This window comes from Pollicipes pollicipes, unplaced genomic scaffold, assembly GCF_011947565.3.
Source record: "Pollicipes pollicipes isolate AB1234 unplaced genomic scaffold, Ppol_2.1 Scaffold_4740;HRSCAF=5597_pilon_pilon_pilon, whole genome shotgun sequence".
NCBI classification, from domain to species: domain Eukaryota; kingdom Metazoa; phylum Arthropoda; class Thecostraca; order Pollicipedomorpha; family Pollicipedidae; genus Pollicipes; species Pollicipes pollicipes.
Window position 1 is genome coordinate 40,829,102 of NW_023596545.1, and position 24,189 is coordinate 40,853,290.

General features: G+C 52.5%; 1 protein-coding gene across 2 annotated transcripts; it reads right to left on the reverse strand.

Annotated features, from left to right (window-relative positions):
• Positions 1-1,288: 1,288 nt before the first annotated feature.
• LOC119099179 (uncharacterized) lies at positions 1,289-18,402 on the reverse strand. 2 transcript variants are annotated; one of them, XM_037222285.1, is made up of 9 exons: positions 18,292-18,402; positions 16,893-17,101; positions 16,566-16,685; positions 15,544-15,655; positions 13,456-13,613; positions 12,659-12,788; positions 10,813-11,093; positions 2,815-3,056; positions 1,289-2,370 (listed from the first exon to the last, which is right to left on the reverse strand). In XM_037222285.1, exons 1-9 carry the CDS (start codon positions 18,329-18,331, stop codon positions 2,085-2,087), a joined length of 1,578 nt encoding a protein of 525 aa, XP_037078180.1. In that variant the 5' UTR covers positions 18,332-18,402; the 3' UTR covers positions 1,289-2,084. The 2 variants fall into 2 exon arrangements, with proteins under 2 accessions (XP_037078180.1, XP_037078182.1); XM_037222287.1 differs by lacking the exon at positions 18,292-18,402 and having other exon boundaries at positions 16,566-16,701; positions 16,893-17,045.
• Positions 18,403-24,189: the final 5,787 nt, after the last annotated feature.

Sequence of the window (24,189 nt, forward strand, 5' to 3'; positions counted from 1 at the left end):
TGTTCGTTGATGCGCCGATTCGTGCTGACGAACTTGAGATATAACTGAATCAATGGCCGTATTTGTCTTGGCCTTAAAAACAATGTTTCCATTGAAGATGCGGAACTGGTGTGACCTTTCTATGGCGCCATGATCTCTGGTTGAGTTCAAATAAGGTGGCACGAAATAGTATGTACAAGTTCACGTACCCATTGTTCAGAAAGGATTTAAAGCCTTAAAAAGGGCGTAATTGTGAACTTAAGAAATGCTCTTGAATATCGCTATCTTAGTTTGAGGCCACATACAAATGTGGAACAGTCCCATTAAAGGGAATGTACCATATTTGAAGATGTTGAGACAAGCATCAGATGTGATTAAATAAGCTTCTTGTAATATTGGTATGTCTTAAAGTGCAAAAGGCCACTCGAGACAACAATGATTTCACTATGTGGTACATATGTTCCTCAATACGTCATGATTTGATTGCGTCATCGAACGCATGTATGACGTACGAGTGGCTGCCAAACTGCACGTATGGAATTATTGGAGCAGCAGACAGGCTGGCACACGTATTTGCAGAACCCAAACGCGCGTACGTATATTTTAGCCTTTTCGTGATATTCTAGCATATCTATCTGTCCGTGATTTTATGTTGTTGACTTGCATTCACATGCTCGGTTATGGCGCCGTGCTGAAATTATTCGATTGCCAGTCTTGTTTCCGTCACAATTCAGTATCATTGCCCAAATTCCTACATGATGTGGTACAAAACGTGATGCGCATTCGTCAGTTGCCCTAAACACATTACATTGGTTGAGGGCTGACTGCAGAATTTTTGTCTCCTGAAATCCGGTGATGCCATGAATTCTGCTGACGCACGCTAGATACGAGTACCTCTCCATGGCATTACTTTGCTTGGCCTTGAGCAATACACAGCCAATGAGGTGGCAATGTGGGATGTTCGTCACGGAAGTGTTATCCCATCTTGTCAATGTTTTTACACGTTCCTTTTTTGTTCCCTCACAATATGCAGCTAGAGCTCTGGTTTTGGAATCCTATAAGAAGTCAATGCTTTGAACGTTTGTATGGCCAATCAGTCCGAAACAAGTGAGTTTTGATGGACCAATATCAACACTGCAACATTCTGGTAGGAGTCACTGTAGACAATGCCACATTCGTCACTCCGCATTTCCGACCCATGATTGAGTCTCATGAGCTGTGTTGAGGCGGAGGTGGTCTTGAATCCTCGTTTCCATCTGCCCCTGATCGTTTTGCGAAAGTCCAACCAGATAAGAAATATGTGTGGATATTCGTTCTTAACATGCAGCAAGCACAATACAACACTTCGGCTCACTGACGGCACATGACAGGTTTCTCAGGGCAAAGTCATGCATATGACAGAAACACTTCTACCAACAATCTGTAGCTAACAGTCGGCTTACACAGCACAACACTTGGTAACAAATCATTTCCGTTCAATACGACAGGCCATCTTGAACTTGGAAGTTTGGACCTTAAACACAAGGTCAAAAAAGCTCATTTTAAGGCTCGTTCCCACCTTTCGAACTGGTTGCAGAATCCCCTGCAGGTCCTGCAGTAGTCTGCCGTTGCGCACTAGGGTTGCCGCATGTAAGCCCGCAGGCTTGCAAAGCGCCGCTAAAAAGAGCTCACAAGAGGAACTTCTATCCCTAGCACCTGACGACTCGACGTTTTTTTAGACCAGCACCTCAGCTACATTCGGTGTTTTCCAGGATGCCTTGGACAAGGAAACTGCCTTTTTTGAGCTCGTCATACCGCGGTCAACAAACCTTCCGTCCTAAATGTGGCACCTCTAGTCCACCACAACTGACAGCTGCAAAATATGCGCGTATTCTGCATTCTGTAATCTGAGCGGATTTTGCAGCCAGTCCTCAAGGTGTAAACGGGGCTTAACTTGATGCCGGACTCATTTAATTCACACAGCATCGGAGTGACTTTCATCTCTGGTGAGTCCCACAATGGTTCCAGTCACGCGCTCACTGGTCCACAGATGGCAGCACGGGGTGAAACCCCCCACACCACGTTACAAAGCCTCCCACAGATGGTAGCAGCAGCCGACAGAACTCCTAGCTTCTCCTCGCGCTCACAGATGGCAGTGGCGGCGGCGGGGCCACCAGCGGCCTGCCGCTGCACCGCGCCCCGCCCAGATCCACCAGCGTGTTGACGAGCGCCTGCGTGGAGTGCGTCAGGAAGGGCAGGTTGTCGGCGTTGGCGTGATGCATGACGCGCGCGCTGTCGCACTCGGCGTGATAGCAGCGCGCCATCACGCCCCGGAACGGCCCCGTGTCGGTCAGCAGCACGGCTGGGATGGTGCTCGGAGCGGCCGTCTGGTTGGTGCCGCGCGACACGTACCTGACGGGTGAGGGCGAGGTCATGGCAAAGGTCGCAGACAGGGCTCAGACGGGTAGACGGGTGCTGAGGGCGAAATAGGCTCGTGTCCTCTATGAAACACCCCACGCATGCCCTAACGTCTGGCAGCTTTTTGCCGGTAATTGTCCCGCGTCGCAATGCAGTCACAAACACAATCAGGTACTCGAAAGGATAAGCTTGTAAATGTCTAGCTGGTTTGTGTTCCGATTGCCATTTGCTTTCACCAACCAGACCAGGGTAGAAGCTCAAAAGCATCACACTTCCACCCGAAACAACACTGCTGGGACCTACCTGAAGGCATACTTGCAACAAGGCTAAAACCAACGTCGTGATCCTTATAACGTTACAAGACATACATGGTGTATACGGTCACATGTCTTCATCCTCCCACTATATCCAAAACGCAGTCTTCCCGCGCCGCCTCACCAGAACCGGCTGTGGTCTGAGCGCATGACGTCCATGTGGTTGAAGAGCACGTCGTCCGAGGGCCTCTCGGCCGGCAGGTCGACGTCGAACCGCTCGACGCGGAAGCGGTCCAGCTGGCCTAGCCGCTGGTAGTGGTAGATGTAAGCGTCCGCCAGGTGCTTGTCCACGTGTCGCCGGTAGATGGCGGCCAGGAAGTCGCCCCGGGCGTCGTTCTCATCCAGCCGCTGAATGGTGTCCAGCATCTGTCGCAGGAGGTGCTGGGGGCTCAGCTATCTCGAGAGGGATGAACTCATCGTGAAATCGTGAAATGCTCGTGGTATCGCCTAAGCAGAGGTTGGAGCGAGGAAACAAGAAATGAAATAGCTATCTTAGAGGTTATTCGGAACAGCTCGCAGCTCTGCTCTTCTTTAGACTTAAACCCATCTAGTTTCTAAGCTACACGTCCGCGAAGATATACAGACTATTTCGGGAGACCATTTCGGGGTCCATCCAGGCATCCATAACGCCATCATTAGGGCATTTTAATCGTGCCATTCCATTGGCTACGCCAGATGTATCCTGCCATTAAGTTGGCTAATGCAAATATAATCATCGAGTCGTTCATATCCCGGTTCTTGAGCACAATTTCCAGATACAATGTCCATCCATTGGCTCTTAATCATCGTTGTGCAATGCACGATGACGCAAGCCAACAATGACGTATCAGGGAATATATTTACCAAACAGGGAAATTGCGTTGTCTAGAGCAGCCTTTTCCACTAAAAATCATACCGATAGTTATATGTGGGCTTATCTTATCACATCTGATTCTCGCTTTGATATCTCCACCTGTGGAGTTTGGCTTTAACAATCCCTTTAAGTGTTATTCCAACCCTCCACGTACAGATACGAACGGAGTACCCTACGTTCCTGTGTGGTGGTGTCGAAATGTTTCGTTTTTTCACGGGTGCCTGCGCATAGCGTGCGTTGTAAATCAAAACAGCGGGCTGTAAGTCCACCTTGACAACTTTAATGCGTGAGAAAAAGGTTTCAAATAGATCTTCATAAAAGGAGCGTTAAACCCGATCCCATGCCGCGCCTACTTACCAAAAAAGAAGAAAAAAGAATCGCCAACAGACCCTATATGAGTGCTTTTTTGGCTCGGCTCCGCGCATTACAAAAAACTGTCGGAATTCGAATACAGCACCGCCATGTTCCGGGTCTTATAGCACCATTTCAATGTCAGAGCTTCGCAGAAATATGACAGCGTGCAGAGAGAATTCCTTGTAAGGTTTGGGCTGCTGAGCACCTGAGCCACGCCCGGACACTTCCAGACTAAGGGATTAAGGAGAGAGTCGAGAGGTCGCGCCCCACCCATCTACTGTCGATACTGCGCTCTGCTGCTATCTTGGACTGCCATCGCTAGCCGTAGTCTGCACAGGGCACTGACACCGAGGCGAGTGCAGGCGTTGGTCGTGTCTCACATTCAGGTGGTCGTGAGACCGATTGATTGTTGATTGACAACTGAGTGACTGCAGCACGCTCCAAAATGGCGGGTATTGCAGGAGTAGAGGATTAAGGTCGGTCGAGGAAAGAGGGTGGATAAAAACAACTTCGGGCGAGACATACCATGTCCGGTGAATCAGGAAAGTACCGGGGTATGCAGAGCAAACTGGGAAACTTTCTCCACACATAGCGGGCGGGTTTTTAAACTGATACCACGCGACCGTACATTTTCCGCTACTACGTTACGAGCTATTTTGGTCTGAGATATACTTGTGCCAAAATGCATCCTTACACTTAGGCAGCTCGGATCAAGCCCAGAAAGACATCCCGGCATCCACAATGAGCGAGCGGCGAAATAGAATGCAGTATCCGTATCCATACAGCTACAGGAGCTGTGGTTAAGCAGTTGTCCTTGTGTGAGACGTAATTCATGGATCCCATGGTAGCGGTACGGAGCAAATGTAGTGACTAGGTGCATAATGTTGCCTCCCCCCCCTCCCCCAGGAATGTTCAACCGCGGTTGGCCGTTGCGCTGTAAGAGGGTTGTTGTGAGGGTTGTTTGTTTTTAAATCAGAATTCAGGATTCATCGGCACGTGATCCATCGAGGGCATCCAAAAACTAACAACCCTTGAAAGAGTCTGAGAAGTGTTTTCACGATGCTTGGAGGCTTACTGAAAAACACGCAGAGCATTGACACATCGAATTATCACTTTGCCCTTGCACAACTGCTCTCCATTTCCCGCATGTCTTACTGAAGTCTAGAACACAAGACCACTGGCCCATCCCGTTTTATCGCGTCTCATCCAAAGAAATGGCATGCAATCCACTTAACAAAACTGAGTTGGCATGCGTCGATTTGTGGTGCCAATAGCAGCGCTTCCTTGTGCCCTGCAACGTTTGAACTGGTTCGTTGAAACCATAAAGTACGATGAGCAAGCGTGGTGCACAACATATTTCACAGGGTTCCGCAAAGCAAAGCCGTGCGCGAAAACCGTTGCCGAAACCGTAAAGCCAGTTCAAAATAGAGCCACCCAGACCACGTTCCTGTTGACTTCCCTGTGCGGGTAACCTCACGCGGCGGCGCGCCCAAACAGAGATCAGGAAGGCGGGGATATCTGTGGTTTGCAGTATCTCGGTGGACAGAGCTCAGGAAGGCGGGGATATCTGTGGTTTGCAGTATCTCGGTGGCTAGGCGTCAGCAGGCATTCATGCTTTGTTTTCAGCAGAACTAGTTGCCATAGAAAAGGAACGTGTCAACCAATGCCTGCAGAGCGATGGAGTCATACAATGCATCTCAGATGTGGTAACTATGGCATTCTGCACAGTCACGCGCTTGCAGCGTTTTTGGCCGTCCTCATCCACGTTGCAAGGCGACCCGGTTTCTCCAGACTGTGACGAGTATATGTTGATGGCACACCCTGCCGAGCCAAGCCTAGAATAAACCAGCACTCTCTGCTATCTGAGCGGTTATCGAACAAACCTGGTGATGAGTTCTTATCATCCAAGTGTTCCTGTGCCGTCCAAATACGCTGTCATTTGCCCGCAAAGACCCAGCACGTGATGGCCCTTGTCGCGCCGAGCTTACCGCAGTTGGACACCACGCGCCACGAGGAATGGCCCAAATAGCTTCGCATTGGAAATACGTGCCTGGGATAGCAGAATCTGATCCAAGTTCGCACGAAATTATGATTCCTCTATTTCGCTGGCCCTGCTGGGTTTGACGTTCGTGGGACGCTGCCCCAGTCTTCCGCCTAGTGCTGGGTGGGATCGTAAGCCAGCAGGTGCATATCAGACCTTAGGCCAACAGCTCAGTGCACTACTTTGTGCCCCAAAAGAGCGTTGACAATGAGTGTGACGGGCATCAAGCCAGTCAAAATGCCTTGTGGCAGCAGGCGAGAAGGGAGGGGGGGGGGGGGGGGGGGGCAGCACCAGGCGGCTGCAGTAAAGGTGCCCTCACAACCATGGAAGCCTCCAGAACCGCTGTGCCAAGCGATGCGTGTCGATTACGCAGGATCATTGGAAGTCCTGCTGATCGTGGTAACTGTCTGCAGCAACCAACCCTTCGTCTGGATCATCAGCAGGGTCAACGCGCGGACGACCATAGAGCATCGACATATCACATTCGGCACGCATAAACGTCACGAACTCGTCAGCCACGACGGTGGCTGATGCGCTAGCAAAGAGTTTGGGGAGTTTGCCAGCGCCGACGGCATGCGCCATGTCTTCACTCTTCCGGCACACTCTGTCCAGTGAGCAAGCGGCGAGTCAGGCTAGTAATGAACGGAATCAAGAAGGATCATCCAACTTATTTGCTCACGAAAATCATTCTCTGAATTTTACAGCGTCCAAAAACTCCACGCAGCTCGAAAGGGAAGACGCCAGCAGAGATGCTGTTTCGACGAACACCGAGAAAGCACCTTACTCCCTTCTCCACCCGTCAGGGAAGTCAATGATCCGCAGAAGTGCAGAGGCAGGCGCTGCAAGCCGTTCCTACCGTACGGGGGTTCCAGTTTGTATTACAAAGGTCACCGACCCCGCCCATAAATGGCCTTCAGGCACGGTGCTGGACGTCTGTAGGCCGTCCCATCTTATCCTGCTGCAAGAAGACCGCCAGTTCCGCTAGTCCGATCACCTCCAGGTCGGGTGCGCGTCTGGTGACGACATTCTCTATGGTGATGCCAGACGCTTGGCACCCAGTGACCTGGCTACACAGCCGCTCCTGCCTGCGCCCAGCGACCCGCCCGCACCACCTGCTTCCGCGTGGAAGCCTCGATGCCCGCTTCAACTCTGTTGCCTCCCGCCAGCCTGGAGAATCCGGCCGTGCATGTGCCCCCATGGTCGAGGCCGCCGTTCCGATCCCCGGCCACGCGTAACCGCTCGGTAGCACGAGCTCCCGAGCCGTGCGTGAGTGGCCCCGCCGGCTAAACCGACCTTGCAACTGGCTGTTCTCCGGTGTTGCGTTCGCAACGCTTGCGTGCTGCCGCATCACTTCTCTTCCATGCGTTTTTGTTGCTTCGCATTGCTGTATTGTCCCGTTGACTTGCCGCCAGGCATTGAGGAGCTGTGTCATTCTACACAGTCACGCGCGTGTAGCGTTTTAGGCCGCCTCCACCCCATGGCTCGGGACTTCGGTTTTTCAGACCGTGACGAGCGTGCATGGATGCGACGCCCAAGCCACGCGCACCTGTCATGTCCTGTCGAGCCAAGTGTAGAACACACCATCTCTCTTGTTATCTGAGCAGATATGGATCTTGAACTAAACGCCACTGCACGCAGACGGCAAAGTTGATCTGATTCGAATGGAGGCAGACTAGCTGACTGGGAGAACACCGAGTAATTTGTTTTGTCCGTTTCATTCGTTTGGTAATGCCGCACGTGATAAGATGAGGCAATTTCCCACGATATAACTCGTAGTTTTCACGGTAAGTTTAACTCCTTCGTGGTTAGGCTACGGTGTGTTACATCTGAAACGCCTATAGCTCGTTGCCGAGATTTCCGCGCGTGCATAAAACCACTATTCACAAACTTAAAACAAAAGTCTGGCCACCCCGCTGACGGCGATGGTGGTTTTGTGTGCCACGCTCGCCCGTGCTGCGGGTGGCGATATGCTCTCCTCCCGGCCTCCCAACGTGGAGGGTGCGCATGTGAGCGGGCTAGAGAGGAGGGCCGGACGAGCGCGCTCTCCTCAGGCAATTCTGACTCGCCGTCACACAAACGCAACCGCGTCCTGAACAAGCTCGCTCTCCTTTGCGGTACGCGCGCCACTACGCGGCGGACTGGCGAACTTCGGCTGACGTGCCGGGCGCCAGGTGACGTCTGCATTCGGTTTCGGTCAGAGCCCTTCCGGTAATTAACACGCGTCCGGGTGACCGGGCAGATATCCTTCTCTCGGTTGGATGGGGGTCAATTTGACTCTCCTGAGATCTCAGGAACTAAGAGAGCTAGAAACACAAAATTTGCAGGGTGTGTTGGCCTGTACTTGAACTCTCTCAGGTAAAAGTTAAAGGTCCTGAGGTTATGACCTTCGGGTCAGATAACGTCAAACAAGGTAAATCTTTAGGCTGGTCTCCAAAATACCCCATAACCTAGGTACCTGTTAAAAGCAAGAGGCCACATGGTCGGCTAAGGTCGGTGGCTTTGTTTGACCTTTCGAAGGTCATGGTGACCAAAATCATACAAGACTTCTTTGAGTTTTACCTTTGAATAAGCGACAAAGATTACGCTACGTTCCGGTTTACGTTCTCCGGTTCGTTCTCCGGTTCGTTCCGGTTCCGATTACGGTACGTCACTAAAAACAAAATGTTGACCTGGGTCATTTCAGGTCAGTGACCTATCCTAACCTTTGAAAAGTCCATGGAGGATGTATAATGTGGTTCCTGTTATCAATAAATTCGAAAGAGAACCATTGCCAAGATCTCAGCTCTCATACCTGGCACAAAACCATTGAAACAACGGCGTAAAAGTCTTCGCAAGAGATGACGAAAGCAAATTGAATGTAAGTGCCGAATGTTACAAATTAGAACCACTGAGAGTCTTGATTTTATGTTTTACCTTCCATATGGGCCGGGTCGAATCAGGGTACCGTTCCAAAGCAATGCGTTTGTACAGTACCAATTTACTGAAGAGTGGGAGCCGAAAGTGTGGCTAACGGAGCCTTGGTGCGCAGGCTTGTCAAGAAAAATGGCCGGGGCCTCTGGGCCGGCGCAGGCAAGGCGCACGGTTGAAGTGCAGTTCAGTCGGGTGCCACACTGCGCTCAGATTTCTAGCATCTACGAAAGCGGACTGAGAGACGTGGAGTGAAACACCACACCACAATATTTACTGTTCCTTCCTCGTGGTCCAGTTTTATCGCTGATTTGTACTTACACGAGTGATGATCAGGCACCCAACCTCCATTTAGGGTTGACCTGGCGAACCAGGGTGACCTGAGGTCAGACTAACGAAGGAGCGGAGCGAAAGCTCAAAACTTTTGCTAAAGCCTACGTGCCTTGTGAAATGTTTTCTATGCATCAAGGAAAGATCATGAACGCCAATTTATGGCTCACGAGGTCAAGGTACGTCACGAACCCGCTTGGTTTTCCAGGTCACATGTGACCTCAGCCGGAGGGAAGTGACCCATGCCACCGGCGGTCAGCTCCATGCCAGGTCCAGCTCGGAGGCTGGGTGCTCGGGACCACCTAGGACTTATTGTTAAAATAATTTAATTTTCACGACGTGCCTTCAGAATTGTTTCTAAATATTACGTTGGCCGATTCGGGAACACGGAGAGCTCTTCAGTGCACCAAGCGGGTCACAAGCGGTCACCAACCTCGGATAATAGCGTGCGGTCTCTGGTGACCATGTCAGATGAGATTGTTGGCTTGGTGTGGAATTCGAATTCAGCATTGATGTTTGCCTTTGAAAATAAAGCGTAACAATGTCGGAGTAAAAAGGTCTGCCAGTAGAAATCGGTCTTGAGATTTTCGGAACCTTAAGCAGTGCGTGTTGTCGTCATGTTACCATAGCACGTGTCGTGGGTCGCCTTATTTGATCACATCAGTTCATATTACTATTCATTTCACTTTAATGCTAAAATCCCGTTAAAAGCGCTAATCTTTGCCAAGTCACAAAAATAGCAAACATATTACATAAAATCCGGTCATTTGCATTGCGTCTTCTTCCACATCTAACGAAGAATGAGGAATTTGTTATGTGCGATTATTTCTGAAAGTTTCACCCAAAATTTTTTTCTTCATTATTTTCATTGAATGTCAATTCACTTAAATATTAAACGCGTAAAGAAATCGGTGCTTGGCGTGTTTGACTTTCACCAGTCCAGGAGCCTCACATGATCCCGGACAACAATTTTGGCAGAAAGCTTCAAACGAATCGAGAAAAAGGTAATACAATTTCAGTCGGGTGTAACCATCGGTGTTACCCTCCTGTCCCTTCCGACTACCCTCTTACTATCCTAACTGCCCTCTCCCTCCCACGATGCAGTGAGAACCCAAGTCAAACTATGCCGCGAAAGCTGTCAAGCATGCGCTGCACTCCAGCTCTGCTGCATTGTCTGCCGCATGGCCTGGCCGAAGCTGCACGCACGGCCGTGTCAGGGTTGACACGCTAACCGTCGGCCTCTCAGTGTGTCACGCCCACCGATGAGCCGAGCGTGTCGAAACCGGGAGCGACACGCACTCGACGACCGGGTTGTCGAAACGACCCAGTCGCACGGAGACTCCAAACATCATGACCTCAATGGGAAGACACGTGATCGCAATACTATAAGCTGGAAGGGGCTGGACGATGGAATCTCACCGAGGGAGGATGGACCAACCTGCTGGGCCTGGTTTGGAGACTTGAGACCGATCCGGATGTCCTTATTGAGCGGAATATTCTCATTTCTCATCTCAATTGACCCGCGTAATCTCACCAGGGAGAGGAAGCAGAGCAGGCGGAGAGAGAATGTAACCTGTGTGGCGTCATTACGGGAGATGGCATGATCTTCGTGACCTCGCTGAGCGAGGCAAACTGACCTGTGTGACCCAGGGCGCCGGCACCGTCTGCACGCCGCGGGTGGCGTTGTAGTTCATGATGGTGTCGAGGATGAACGCTCCCTGCGCGTCTGGCCAGCCAGCCGGCTCCAGAATCTTGGCGTTGAGGAACTGGTGGATGAAGGCCATGGAGCCGGCGCCGCCGACCTCCTCCAGGTCGAAGGCGACGAACAGCAGGCTGAACTCGGGCCGGCAGCCGTTCTCCGAGAGCGCGCGCGCCGCCTCCAGCATGGCGGCCACACCAGAGCCGTTGTCGTCGAAGCCTGCGGGCAGCATTGCTGTGATCTGGACAACATCTAGTCTAGTCGAGCTACCTCGCCACGTTTGCGACTTCGTGACACTTGCCGTCGGCGTTGCTGCCATGTTTTTAGCTGGTTGCAAACCGAAGCACGACAGGCCGTCGTAAAATGTGCAATAATGAAAAGTGCGGTGAGGGAGCATGGAGCGATGAAATGTGGTGGGGCAGCTGGGGTTCTAAATATCATTCTGGGACATATATGTAGAATGACAGCAGGAACAAACCTGATACTTGGGTAAATGGCGTAGCGTTCCGCTGTGGACTGCGAGCCCAAGGTGGATACAGGTGGTGGTGGGGGGAAGGGGCACGGGTCGTTTGCCCCCTCTCTCAATCGCTCCGCCTTCCAATGACATGACATTAAGTACTTTTTACGAATCTGCACCATTTTCCAAAATGTTGAGTGCTCGATCATTTTTGTCTGGGTCGACCCCGGCTGACAGCTAAAACAGGAGTCGACATGGCAGTCGGGATCTGGAAGCTGGGAAGTTGACGTGACACTGCTCGAGTAACCGGCCGACCGGCGGTCACCGTTTAGTTATTTATCCGGATCTCGAAGAAGTCGGAGCTGTCTAGGAGGAAACGTTAGAGGAAGCCAGGCGATACATTTCGGTGTCTTTAGTTTGCGGAGGGTCTCTGGCATGCTTGTAGACATCGCGACAAAAATAAGGATGATCAAATACACATATGGCCTATTTTGTACTATTTTCTGGAGATGTTTGGTCCGGAAGTGTGATCCTTCAAGCAATCATGACAAGTAATGCGGATGAGAATGCGAGTTTGCGTGCGTTCGAAACGTGTTTGAGAAAAGGCAAAGCCATTACTGCCCGTAAAAGGTCTGAAGCCGAATGCTCTTCGTTCGTTTTTACTTGCGTCAGTTGTCTATCACCTTTTCGCTATTCGTTAGGATGCAATGCGTCACTTCTATTCTTAGCACAATGCAGCGGTGCGCGATTGAGTGTCCAAGTGACGTGACGGTGTAATGCCAGGAATAACCCGCCCACGACGTTACGAGCGCGTTTCTGGAAATGCTGGCTTATGTCTTAACGTCTGTGGTAACTACCAGGGTATCGTAACAGCCCATTACATGGTGCGAGTGGTCACCCCGAGCGGTCATAATGTCATCCCGGAACCTTCGGCTGATGGCCGATAGCGGTCAGTTCTCGGCTCGTTATCGGTTATAGGTGCGGGGGGCCGTTATTTCAGCTGCACTGCACGAGGCAATACTGCCCTGTTGCCTGGGTTGCACGCACAGTGTCGTTACCTGGACTGTGGGGCACAGTGTCGTTACCTAGACTGTGCAACACGGTGTGGTTGCCTGGACCGTGCAGCACAGTGTCGTTACCTGGAGTGTGCGGCAACACGTTGTTACCTGGGCTGTGCGGCACTGCGTCGTTGCCTGGACTGTGTGGCACAGTGTCGTTACTTGAACTGTATAACACGGTTTCATTACATGGACCTGCGGTGCGGTGTCGTTGCCTGGACTGTGTGGCACAATTTCCTAACCTGGACTGTGCGGCACGATTCCATTACCTGGACTGTGCGGCACGGTGTCGTAGTGGGCGCCGACGATGAGCATGCGGTCGCCCGCGGTGCCCCAGCGCCGCCCAGGAAGCACCCCCACCACGTTCACACCCATTGGCTCCTCCTGCTCCACCTTCACCTGTGAACGCGGCGAGAATTGTAATGAGGCGTCCCGTGTCCTGCACCGCCTGACGTCACTGAGAAGCCCGGGACCAGGTCCCTATGCGACTATAGTGGCGAGGCGTGACAAGCCACTCTGGGTCTCGTTGGATATATATATATATATATATATATATATATATATATATATATATATATATGTGTGTATACAACGCATATTTTTGCATATGCGTTATATATGCGTTGTATATAACGCATATTTTTGCATATGCGTTATATATGCGTTGTATATAACGCATATTTTTGCATATGCGTTATATATGCGTTGCATATATATATATATATATATATAAGTTATATAAACTATATTCTTATATGTAAGCATATACAACGCATATTTTTGCATCTATCTACACATATACTTATAACTTGCATGAGTGGCTAGATCTGAACGCACGGAGCTGAATGAAGAAAAAGTGCGTGTTGCATGTGCGTGTGTTACTACCATCAGTCTAATTCGTGGTTTTTGTTATGATATCAGTGCCACGTGAGCTTGAACGGAATCAGCTACATTCACCTGCTAACTCAGTTAATTACTCCTATGACATGATTTTTTATCTAAAAAATTCATCAAAGTCTTGGGCATGCCCACGATGAATGAACGGGTGGGCGGCGTGTTTGCTGACCGTCAGATCGAGCTGCTTCTGCTGTGGCTGGTCGCCTGTCAGCGCCAGCTCCAGCGCCCGCAGGTCCGTCGGCTTGAACTGGAACACGTGGTTCAGCGAGAGCAGGTTGTACGAGAAGAACTTGCGCGTGATGTACATCCGCACCGAGCTCTTCAGCGCTGTCAGGCACAGTGGAGGAGGAGAGCCGTGTGACGATGGTGTACTGACCTGACCCGCTGACCCACTGACCTGTCGTTCGCTACCACCGAGGTGCAAAACGGTTCAAGGCGTGCAATATCGGAACCACGCAGATGAAAAATTGGGAGAAATGTACGTCTGCAATGCCGACCAGCAAGAAAAGTGATCCACGGATTTAAGGGGAGTATACCAATTTTGGGGCACATTTCAAAAGCGTAATCTGATGGAACATCGAGACCAGTCCAGCCTGTCCAGTTCCAACGGATAATGGCACTGGGCAGTGTCACTGCAGAACCAACAAGGTCTACCAAGCAAAAACGTTTTAATTGTTTTTTAGGCGTAATTACGCAGTCACCGTTTCTGCACAACGCAACAAGCCACACAACAAGCCGCTTATTTGATTTCTGGAATGGGCTACCTTGATGTATACGAGACATCCAGGTACGTGCTCATAAAAGCCGCCGCGATTGTGCTCGGGGATTTCACATCGACCTCATTGAAGGTTGACATGAAAATCGGCACAACATAAAGCGAAACCACTCGCGAACACCAACACTTAAAGTTTTCAGGTCTCCGTTACCAGTTTTTCCAGTTTCCAGTTTCAGGTTCTTGGTATCTGAGCGGTGGCGTTTGGCAATCCACCATTTACTGGTGTGAATGACGTCTGTGCAAACGAACGTCTGTGATTTAAGCAGCGGACGGCATAAGTCATTTCGCGAAAAGTGCATTGGTGGAACTTTAAGCACGTGCGTTATTGGGTCAGGTGATGTTGCTGGTAAATATCTGTTTTGCACACACTGACCTACAACGAACTGAACATCCAAGAAAACAATGTTTTTCAGCCCAAAAATGCCCTTTGCAATAAGTAACTGAGCTTACCGTCATAGTTGAAAAATCAAAGTCATAATACAACGTTTCGTAGAGCCATCGTGACAACTGTCGGATATTCGTACCTCTTCTTGTCCAAATATTGTTCCAAACTCTAATGGTATCAACTGCATAATGCACAATCATTTTGACCAATTAGTGTGTTGTGCGCATTAAATCACACACATCGAAAAAAGCGAAGAAATTAGAGAAGATTCCTTTCAAAGTGGGGGTGTTCAATGACATTTTTCCCGTCGGAATGGCTGCTTCGAATATAAATGCTGAGCTATTCAGAAGAATTACAAGAAAACTGGTACGATCGTATTACCGACCAAATCGGAATCATCTCATTTAACTCTTAGCAAAAAGCACCATAAAAGGTATCATACACACCGTAATAAAAACATCTATACAACATTCAAGTAACATTGCCCATTGAAGCATGGTATCCGCAGGAGCTGTGGCGAATGAAAAAGAAATAAACAACTCATGTTATGATCAATATAACCTAAAATTTCAGAACATACGCACACCAATGCATGCCATCAAGTGGACACGGCAGGCACTTCCATCTTGAGCTGATATCCAGTTAGTTTACCATAATGGATCGCTTTTGAAGCATGAAAGACGTTTACCTGCATTGGGGAAAACCGACACTGGGCTGGCGGTTGTGAGTAGAAAAGGAATAAGCTCCATCCGAATGTCGGCTGTCGACCGAATCGACTGAATGGAAAGCCCGTTTTGGCATGAGCGCTAAAACGTCCACATTCCAGAAAACTGGCTTGCAGCGTCAGCAGCACATCTGCATGCGGCTTGCAGCCCATGCAGATGAGTGAAAAGCTGCAGCTGGTCCAGAGTAGAGCGTCACGCGTCACCCAACCGCAGGAGACGCCACTCGCCAGACACGGTGCCGTGAGGCCGCACGTTTGGGGGTGGTGGGTGGGGAGGGGGAAGACGGGGGAGGGTGCGGTCAGCGGCGTCAGTCCCGTCTACCTGCAGCTGCACGCACAGGTGATGAACGAAGGGGGGAAGGGCACCTCTCACCAGTATCAGTCTCGTCGGAGCGCACGTTCTGGAACACGTTCTCGAGCATGAGCTCCAGGTGTTGGCTGTTGACCCGCGGGTAGCGGCCACCCCTGGCTAGGCCGTTGTCCACCTGACCAGCAGAGTCGGGGAGCGGCTGGTTCACAGACGGCACACAAACATACCACCTGAAGGCCCGCCTGGCCGTTCGTCACACAGCTGGGCGTAATGTTAAGCGCGACATAATGCACTCACGTTAAAAATATTACAGACGATGGACAGTTTTCTCCAGCACAGCGCAAACAACCCAGTGAGTGGCAAGATGAACTTCAGTGGTAACGATCCAAGGTATGACGGAAATGCATTTTACAAGGCATTCACTCCATTATCAAGTTACGGCCTGCATGCATCGGGCACATGTTCGGCCCACATACACAGGGCACATACTCGGCCCACATACGTAGCACACATATTTGCGGTCGCTATATCCATCAATGCATCACTGTAGGTTTGATGTGCCTTCAGCGAACGATTAGAGATCAGAGACGTGGTGGGTCCAATGCATTGAATGACAATCTAAAAGGAATTATCGTGCAAAACATAGCTTGGGTGAGCAGTCCCGTCCAGTCCGCGCTTACCAAACACCTGGCTCCTGCCGAAGCTGAACCCTCGACCCCACCCACCTCTTACCAAACACCTGACTCCTGCCGAAGCTGAACCCTCGGCCCCACCCACCTCTTACCAAACTCCTGGCTCTTGGCGAAGCTGAACCCTCGGCCCCCCTCACCTCCTACCAAACTCCTGGCTCCTGCCGAAGCTGAACCCTCGACCCCACCCACCTCTTACCAGACTCCTGGCTCCTGTCGAAGCTGAACCCTCGACCCCACCCACCTCTTCCCAAACTTCTGGCTCCTACCGAAGCTGAACCCTCGACCTCTTACCACCCACCCACCTCTTACCAAACTTCTGGCTCCTGAACTTAGCTGAACCCCTGGTCCCACCCACCTCTTACCAAACTCCTGGCTCCTCTCGGCCCCACCCACCTCTTTGTACCGCTCCACTTCCTTGTTGTAGACGTTCCAGAGCAGGTCGTCCTGCGGAACCTGGTCCACGGGTATGGAGTGCACCGGCATCTTGCCTTCCTCGACAGAAGCCTGCAGAACCTGGCGGAGAACGTCACTGGCAGATCAGGGTCACGATGAGGATCAGATCTGTCTCGTAACAATCATATGATTGTCCCTTACATCTGTCACCAGTCTGTTACGACGTGGTAACGCTGGCGAAAACCTGATAACCCGGGATGATTTGGTGGCCTCCTCCTCGACACCCCCCCCCTCCCATCCGAGGGAGGTACGCGGTCGCAGTCTCACCTCGGTGATGTTCCTGGCGTCCACGGAGACCTTGCTGGTGGAGGACTTGGCCGCTTGCAGGAGCACATTCTTTTCCGTGCCGGGAAAGGTGAAAAACAGGTGCGCCCACACCTTCCGCACCAGGTCCGACCGCGGACCGTCCAGGTCCCCGACGTTCAGCGATTGGCTGTTAGGAGCCGGCATCCACGATCGCACCAGGGGAAGGCATCCTGTGGTGCAGTCATTGGCGCATCAGCCGAGCTTGTTGCACGCTTGAAACGAGTAGGTAAGCAAGCATAACAGCTTATCCTGAAACCGCGTACAGGTCCGAAATACAGTAGTTCTCATGGGCACGCGCAAACTTGATACGCACACGCACATGCATGTCGACAGGCGTTCGAACACGGAAGCGTGTTGCGAAGACGTCCGTTCAGGAGCATCTAATTCCTGTTCACTAAGGACTGGGAAACATACAGACTTCCCGCGTGTAGAAGCGTCTGTGGCTTTCGGAAGACTGTCGTCACGTTTGGACGCTGCGTTAAGCACTGAGCGCGGACATCGTGCTGACAGCGCCCCTAGTGGCGGACTTAAGCCCTATCTTTTTTGTGTACACGAGGTAGTCACATGCTTCCTTGAGTTAAAAACGACGGTGGTATGCTAAATTAACTAAAGCACCTTCTTTATATCTCCGTCAACAACTATAAAGAAATATGCATTTTGTACGTATATTCGCTTTGCGATACCGACACATATCGTCCAGGTGAGCCGAAAACTCGACCCTGAAGCATTTTGCGGCGTGCAACGCTTTAAATCGATTAGAGCAGCAGTGTCCACCATGAACAGTTAAGCCAAGATTCAGGAGAAGCGTTTCGTTCAACCAGAATAGGCTTTTGGAAGAAAACTGGCTCCGCATTAGATAACTACAAGTTTGACGTGTATCTTCCCAAAAAGGCAAACCGTGAAATGACATTTAAACAAAATGTGGTGGGTCAGGGAAATTGCCCACGTTGCACGCACACCTAGGCAACTGCGTTGCGATCTGTTAGTGAGACATCTGGGGCATCAAGGTTAGGCATCTGGGACTGAGACATCTGGGACATCGAAACACATTAGCGGACCACGTCCCGCCCAGATGTCCGTGTAATGGAATGGCTCAGACCTATTCGTCATCGCCAGTATAGTACATGCTAAGATTTCCACCGTGTCTGAAACCGAGGAATGGCTCTGGGCGTTTTCCTCCCGTCTGAGACGCAAAAAGCCCCGTGGGTCAGGCACTGGAACAAGTAACGAGCGATGCGCCTTTTATTGACAAGGCGTCGTTTCGCTGGCTCTGTCCCGGTGCATTCGAAAGTATTCATTGTTTAACGCGTGAAACGGTCATGCCGCCGACTCGTCATTGTTAGGCCGTGCGGGACCTCACCTATTGTCAGCAGCAGCGCCGTCCGCGCGTGTCCGACCATTTCGACTGAGCACCGCCGGCCGGCTATCGGCTGTCGGGGACAAGTCTATTCGTTGCGCCTGTCCTGTTGCTACGGACCGACTGCCGGGCAAGGAGCAGGAGCATCAACGACCTGGGGTCATAGCTTCAGGGGGTGCAATGACGGTGGTCCACACGTCTGCGTACAGACGTGCGCTCAGTGCCACACCAATCACTCGTTGAACGAAATTCTCGAAAGACCGTTATTTGCCAGAGACAAAAGCCAACGAGGCAGCAATGACGGTCGTTGCACATGGCCATCGCACTCAGCAAACACGAACATCTCCCAGCGAAGCGCCCAAGGCAAGTCCGCGGCCGCGGCCGCCGCCAACCCACCGCCAGCGGTCCGCCGTCGCCAGCCGCGGCGGCGCCGGAGCGCGCCGGCGGCTGCCCACCTGTGTCCGTTGACGGCTGTCCCTCCGCTGGCCGCCGGTCACTGTCTGCCCGGGCCGGGGCGACCACCCGCCGGCGTGCCCTCTCGCCGGGCTTGGGCCGGCCTCAAGTGCAAGGCCGCGCCGCCGCCGCCGGCCACGCCGGCACGCTCGGCACGGTGAAAGTGGAGGAGCGCGCCGTGCTTCGTCTAAAACGAAAGGCGCGTTTTCCGGTTAGGCGCGGTGGGCGCTGGGTCAGCGCGCGCGCGGTCGTGCCCGAGACCGCCGCCCCCGCTTGTTGATGTGCAGATGGGTCGGAAGTGGACGCAGGGTACTCGAGAGGAGGGGAGTAGCACGGAGTTCCGGTGTAGGTGCTGCTCGCGGAAGCAGGAAGCGCCTTTCATTATTCCATCGCGACGGGATGCTGAGGTTCCAGGAGATAATTCCGATTCAGCGAAATACCTCCCGACTCCGACTTGCGACGTGTATAGGTATTTATATAGGTATTATTCCGGCTCTAAATCAGTGCAGTACAGCACACCGTTCAGCCGATTCTTACTGAAGGGACAGCGGCTCAATTCTGGAATCAGGTGTAGTGGGGCCGATTCCGACAATGACATTTCCATTGTCCTCTTAAAAGTTTTCGTAGAACACTTTGTTTGGTAGCAAGACACTTATCTCCGACTACGCTTCTTCAGGTCCAGACATAAGCTGTCATATAACTGTACGATGTCAAACAAATTGATCTTTAAGCCGATTCACGGATGATTTAGTTGACCCGACTCTGACTCTGATCCACACCGAGTACTCGAAGGAATCTGCTCCATTCTAACCAAGCGAACATTCCGGTTATTACGGAATCGCCTCCGACTCCACTCTGAGTCAAGCGCAAGTCCGCCAGGGAAGCGGCGAGATTGGATAGAAAGGATCATTACGAGTGACATCATCCTTATTGCTTATCAGCTATTAAGCGTCTTCTCTGTGCGGGTTACGTTTCATTGAGGACGGTAACAGACTTTCATCAAGGTCCCTGAGTTACGAAAGAAGCCTCAGAGTTTGCCCAGCTCACCAGAAGACGGTCCCAGGAAAAGTGCGGAGTGAAATGTCTGTGCCTGCAGTCGTGTCCTAATCGGAGCCCACACTGCGAGACGTAACCCACACGTGCCTGTTGAGCTCCGCACACGTGCCTGTTGACCCTTCGGGTGGCGTGCGCCGCCGGCTGTTTGCGGTCCACGCTCGTCAGCCTGGCTGGTCACCCTGCTCACGCGGCTCGTCAGCCTGGCTGGTCACGTTGCTCACGCGGCTCGTCAGCCTGGCTGGTCACGCTGCTCACGCGGCTCGTCAGCCTGGCTGGTCACGCTGCTCACGCGGCTCGTCAGCCTGGCTGGTCACCCTGCTCACGCGGCTCGTCAGCCTGGCTGGTCACCCTGCTCACGCGGCTCGGCAGCCTGGTTGGTCACCCTGGTCAGCCTGGCCCATCAGCTTGGTCAGCCTGGCTTGTCAGCCTGGCTGATCACCCTGGTCAGCCTGGCTCATCAGCCTGCTCAGCCTAGCTCGTCAGCCTGGTCAGTCTGGCCCGTCAGCCTGGCTTGTTAGCCTGGCTCATCACCCTGGTCACGCGGTTCATCAGCATGGCTGGTCAGCCTGGTCAGCCTGGGTCGTCAGCCTGGGTCGTCAGCCTGGCTCGTCGCCCAGGTCAGCCTGGCCCGTCAGCCTGGTCAGCCTGGCCCGTGAGCCTGGCGCGTCAGCCTGCCCATGCTCCAAGCCGTCCGGTCCCGCGCCGCCTGGGAGCGGCCCTCCGACCGGCGCGTGGGAGAGGACGACGGACGAGTCATGCCCCGGTGAATGTGATCCGGTACTCAGTACACGGGCAACGCCCAGGGCGACTCGAGCGACCAGGCCCGCGGCGAGTGCGAAACCGTGGACGTGATGCAACCGCGTTGCTGTACTGGGGTGGGGCGGAGGCACGCCGTAATGGGGTGATGGTTGACTATGGGTGACTAGCGGCTTGAGTCACCGGCTGCAGACGTCAGCGATTGTGGTGTGATGGTTGATGGCTGGCGGAGTGACAGTCACCGGCTGCGGACGTCAGCGGTTGTGGTGTGATGGTTGATGGCTGGCAGCGTGAGTCACCGGCTGTGGACGTCAGCGATTGTGATGTGAGGGATGATGGCTGGCGGCGTGACAGTCACCGGCTGCGGACGTCAGCGGTTGTGGTGTGATGGTTGATGGCTGGCGGCGTGACAGTCACCGGCTGCGGACGTCACCGGTTGTGGTGTGATGGTTGATGGCTGGCGGCGTGACAGTCACCGGCTGCGGACGTCAGCGATTGTGGTGTGATGGTTGATGGCTGGCGGCGTGACAGTCACCGGCTGCGGACGTCAGCGATTGTGGTGTGATGGTTGATGGTTGGCGGCGTGACAGTCACCGGCTGCGGACGTCAGCGACTGTGGTGTGATGGTTGATGGCTGGCGGCGTGACAGTCACCGGCTGCGGACGTCAGCGATTGTGGTGTGATGGTTGATGGCTGGCGGCGTGACAGTCACCGGCTGCGGACGTCAGCGATTGTGGTGTGACGGTTGATGACTGGCGGCGTGACAGTCACCGGCTGCGGACGTCAGCGATTGTGGTGCGACTGACGTCGATTGGTGGCCTCATAATGGATGGTGCATGCTGCTGGGATCGAGACTTGCGCTGGAAAGGTCAGCAAACACCGCGGATGGGACGGAACGTTGGACTGATTATCACGCAGATTATCAGGTGGAAGAATCGGAGCTTGAAAGTTTACCAACTGGAAAGGTCTTTGCAGACTTGTGACCTTGGGGCACTTCCATTTCACCACAGCAAGATGAGTTAATTGCTATGAGGCGGTCTTCAGCCGGGGACGTTATTCATCGCATTTGATTGCGGGAAAGCGACGAAACCGTTCACTTTCCCATCTAGCCCACTGACATATTTCGTGGTCAGTGACCTCCCACCCTACCTCAGCCCGCCCCACCTCCACCTAAGCCCATCCTGTCATGCAAAGCAATCGGAATCTAGTGCAAAACAATAAATTTTGGGGCCGGTGAGATTTGCGTTTATCGTTGGCTGCCTAGATGACGGGTTTGGAAAGCTGGCATCCAGTAGTGGCAATACGGCAGCGCACATCTTGCGCACGCTTGTCACCAACAACAATGTGAGCCTTCTGAGCGGGAAGAGCAGTAAGGTACGTGTTCCATTTTTAGCGTATTTCGGCGGCAGGAAGCGAAGCTTTGCACGCATCATGTGACCACGCGGCTTTTTATTTTATGCTCGCTGTCACGTTTCTAAGGCTCATTTCATGGGCACATACAGTGGAATGAAAGCCGATGGCCATGCATATTCTGGCCATGCCAGAATATGGCTTGGCCATGGCCATGCATATTCATGCTGATGGCCGTTGGCTGCCTAGATGACGGGTTTGGAAAGCTGGCATCCAGTAGTGGCAATACGGCAGCGCACATCTTGCGCACGCTTGTCACCAACAACAATTTGAGCCTTCTGAGCGGGAAGGGCAGTAACGTACGTGTTTCATTTTTAGCGTACTTCGGCGGCAGGAAGCGAAGCTTTGCACGCATCATGTGACCACGCGGCTTTTTATTTTATGCTTGCTGTCACGTTTCTAAGACTCATTTCATGGGCACAAACAGTGGAATGAAAGCTGACGGCCATGCATATTCCAGACGTTTAAACGCTGCGATCCTGACCGGTCTAAGTGCTTTCACCATGCAAGGTGAAATAATTCACTTAGCGCTGTGCTTTTATGATCGCTTCACCGGCCGGCGGGAATGATATCGGAATGGGAATTATTCGAGGAATGCTTCCTAATGTTTCGCACTTTCAACCCAGATACCCAAATCATTCTTAGAGACAAACGGGCATCAAAAGACACCACAACTGGACCGACATTAAAAGACTGTGGTCCGTTCTCGTTCTCTGTCAGTTCTCGTGCCACGGACAATGGTCTCGGGTGGTCGCGGACCCGGTCAGCTCCCTCTTCCGGCGGGACCGGCACGGCTGGCGAATTACTGTCGATCTGCGACATTCGGAACAGTGCAGCAGACATGCCGGGCTGCATTCTCCCGCCTGGATCACCGCAGGCTCCGGCGCCGTCCGATTGGATGGTGTCGTTAAACTGGCTTATGCTAAACCAGTCTGCAGTCGCCCGCTTTCTCGCCGTTACCGGCGGCCCGCACCGCGTTGGGCTATCTCGATGCCCGACGCAGAATACAGGCAGCTTCGAACCAGCCAGCGGGGTGCTCAGGCTTGCCGAGCTGCGTTTTGCAACAAAGGAAATGATCCTTGGCAATCCGTGTGCATCGCGGAAACGCCTGCACGCCCGGAACATGGAGAACGTGCAGCGAGACGGTGGGCGTGTGAAGTGCAACATGTTGCATGAGCGACGTAACTTTGCGTGCTCACAGAATGTTTCATTTCACCCTGATTAATTTAAGTCACTGGCAATGCAACTGAGCGTGCTTATTTGCCTAAAACCATTAGCCTCTGATCCTGGGACCATCATTGCTGTTGTTACAATTGGTATGTGGTATTGAACGTACGTCATCGTAATTACAATGGCTAGGAAATGCGCGGACACTGGGGAAACTGTCGCTGGGACATTTGTATCGTTAAAATCCATGCAAGGCAGGGACACATGGATCAAAGATGTCGAGAACCTCTGGGGAGAAATATATATCGTCTATCAACCAGTAAAGGCACAAGATGTTGGAACAATATTTTATCCATTCCACATGCTGGTACGAAAGCTATCTCTACTGTCATTACTCAATACCACACCAGGATTGTTTAGAACAACGGGATGGAAGTTCCCTGATCGAAGGCCGCTCACGTCGACAACCGGTTCTTGCATCTGCGTTCCTACCCCAAGACGCGGCGTTTTTCAGGAATTGGACTGTTGTAACTGCCTCTCCCGGTGTGTGAAGCAACTCCGTGGGTTTTGTCCGCCAGCCTCACTTCTTCGGTGGTGAAATCCTCGCCCCCTGCACGCGACCACTCCTGTGCCACGCTGGGGAGCAAGAACCGCGCGACTTCTTGCCGCCGGCCGGGGTGCGTCAGAGGACGCATGCGTGTCCTTCGGCTGACCGGTACGGGCCGTTGTGTCCGGTCACCCTCGGAGACGCTCTCCTGGACCCGCGGGCGGCCGACCCAGCGCCTCTCTCCGCGGGAAGGGCGCCCGACGAGCGCCGCTCGAGGTCCCAGACGACGTCTCGCGGGGCCGCTGCTGAAGGTCACAGTGGGAGACGCTGCCCTGATCGTCGGCGGGATGCCCACGGCCGTAAGTATGGTAGATATTTGTCACCCTCGCATACCGGCCCCACGCATGGCATGTGATATGCCATACATACCGGCCCTTTTGTAACCATCTGATAGACTTTTGCAAGAGCTATTCAACGTCGTTCTCGGCAATGTCGCTGTATGCTTAGCCCTT

Bases quoted from the DNA above. Each gene is read 5' to 3' on its own strand.
- LOC119099179 (XM_037222285.1), bottom strand. From the start codon at position 18,331: ATGGTCGGACACGCGCGGACGGCGCTGCTGCTGACAATAG. The intron at 16,686-16,892 runs GTGAGACTGCGA...GTTCTCCGCCAG, and splicing joins ACGCCAGGAACATCACCGAG to GTTCTGCAGGCTTCTGTCGA. The intron at 13,614-15,543 runs GTGAGAGGTGCC...TGTGCCTGACAG, and splicing joins CTCCGACGAGACTGATACTG to CGCTGAAGAGCTCGGTGCGG.